Source organism: Aplysia californica, unplaced genomic scaffold (genome assembly GCF_000002075.1).
Source record: "Aplysia californica isolate F4 #8 unplaced genomic scaffold, AplCal3.0 scaffold01439, whole genome shotgun sequence".
NCBI classification, from domain to species: Eukaryota; Metazoa; Mollusca; class Gastropoda; order Aplysiida; family Aplysiidae; genus Aplysia; species Aplysia californica.
Genome location: NW_004798709.1, coordinates 69,036 through 69,550, shown reverse-complemented (window position 1 = coordinate 69,550; position 515 = coordinate 69,036). Strand labels below are relative to the sequence as shown.

At 39.2% G+C, this 515-nt stretch overlaps 1 protein-coding gene across 1 annotated transcript in view; it reads right to left on the bottom strand.

Moving 5' to 3' along the window:
* The window catches only part of LOC101863954 (dynamin-1), a gene marked incomplete at its 3' end in the record, with an annotated part of 29,215 nt that overhangs the window by 16,507 nt on the left and 12,193 nt on the right, over positions 1 to 515 (bottom strand). The window contains 1 exon segment of the mRNA XM_013090720.2: positions 151 to 199. Within this exon segment, the coding sequence (XP_012946174.1) occupies positions 151 to 199 (49 nt within the window).

The window sequence follows — 515 nt, the reverse complement described above, 5'->3', positions numbered from 1 at the left end:
AACCACCACAACAACAACAACAACAACAACAACAACAACCACAACAACAACCACAACAACAACAACAACCACAACAACAACCACAACAACAACAACCACAACAACAACAACCACAACAACAACAACCACAAGTGTGCAGGAATAACTCACCTGGTTGCCCAGCTTCCTCTTGTTAGTGTTCTCTGACTTTTGTTGAGCGCTGTGAACACACACACAATTACACACACATGAACCAACTGCATTGTACATCACACACACACACAAACACAAACACACACGGCACACATACACACACATATGATCCATAAATATTACACATAATACACACACTCACACACACACACTAACCATTAATATTACAAATACACACACTCACAGACACAAACGAACCATTAATATTACAAATACACACACTCACAGACACACACGAACCATTAATATTACAAATACACACACTCACAGACACACACGAACCATTAATATTACAAATACACACACTCACAGACACACACGAA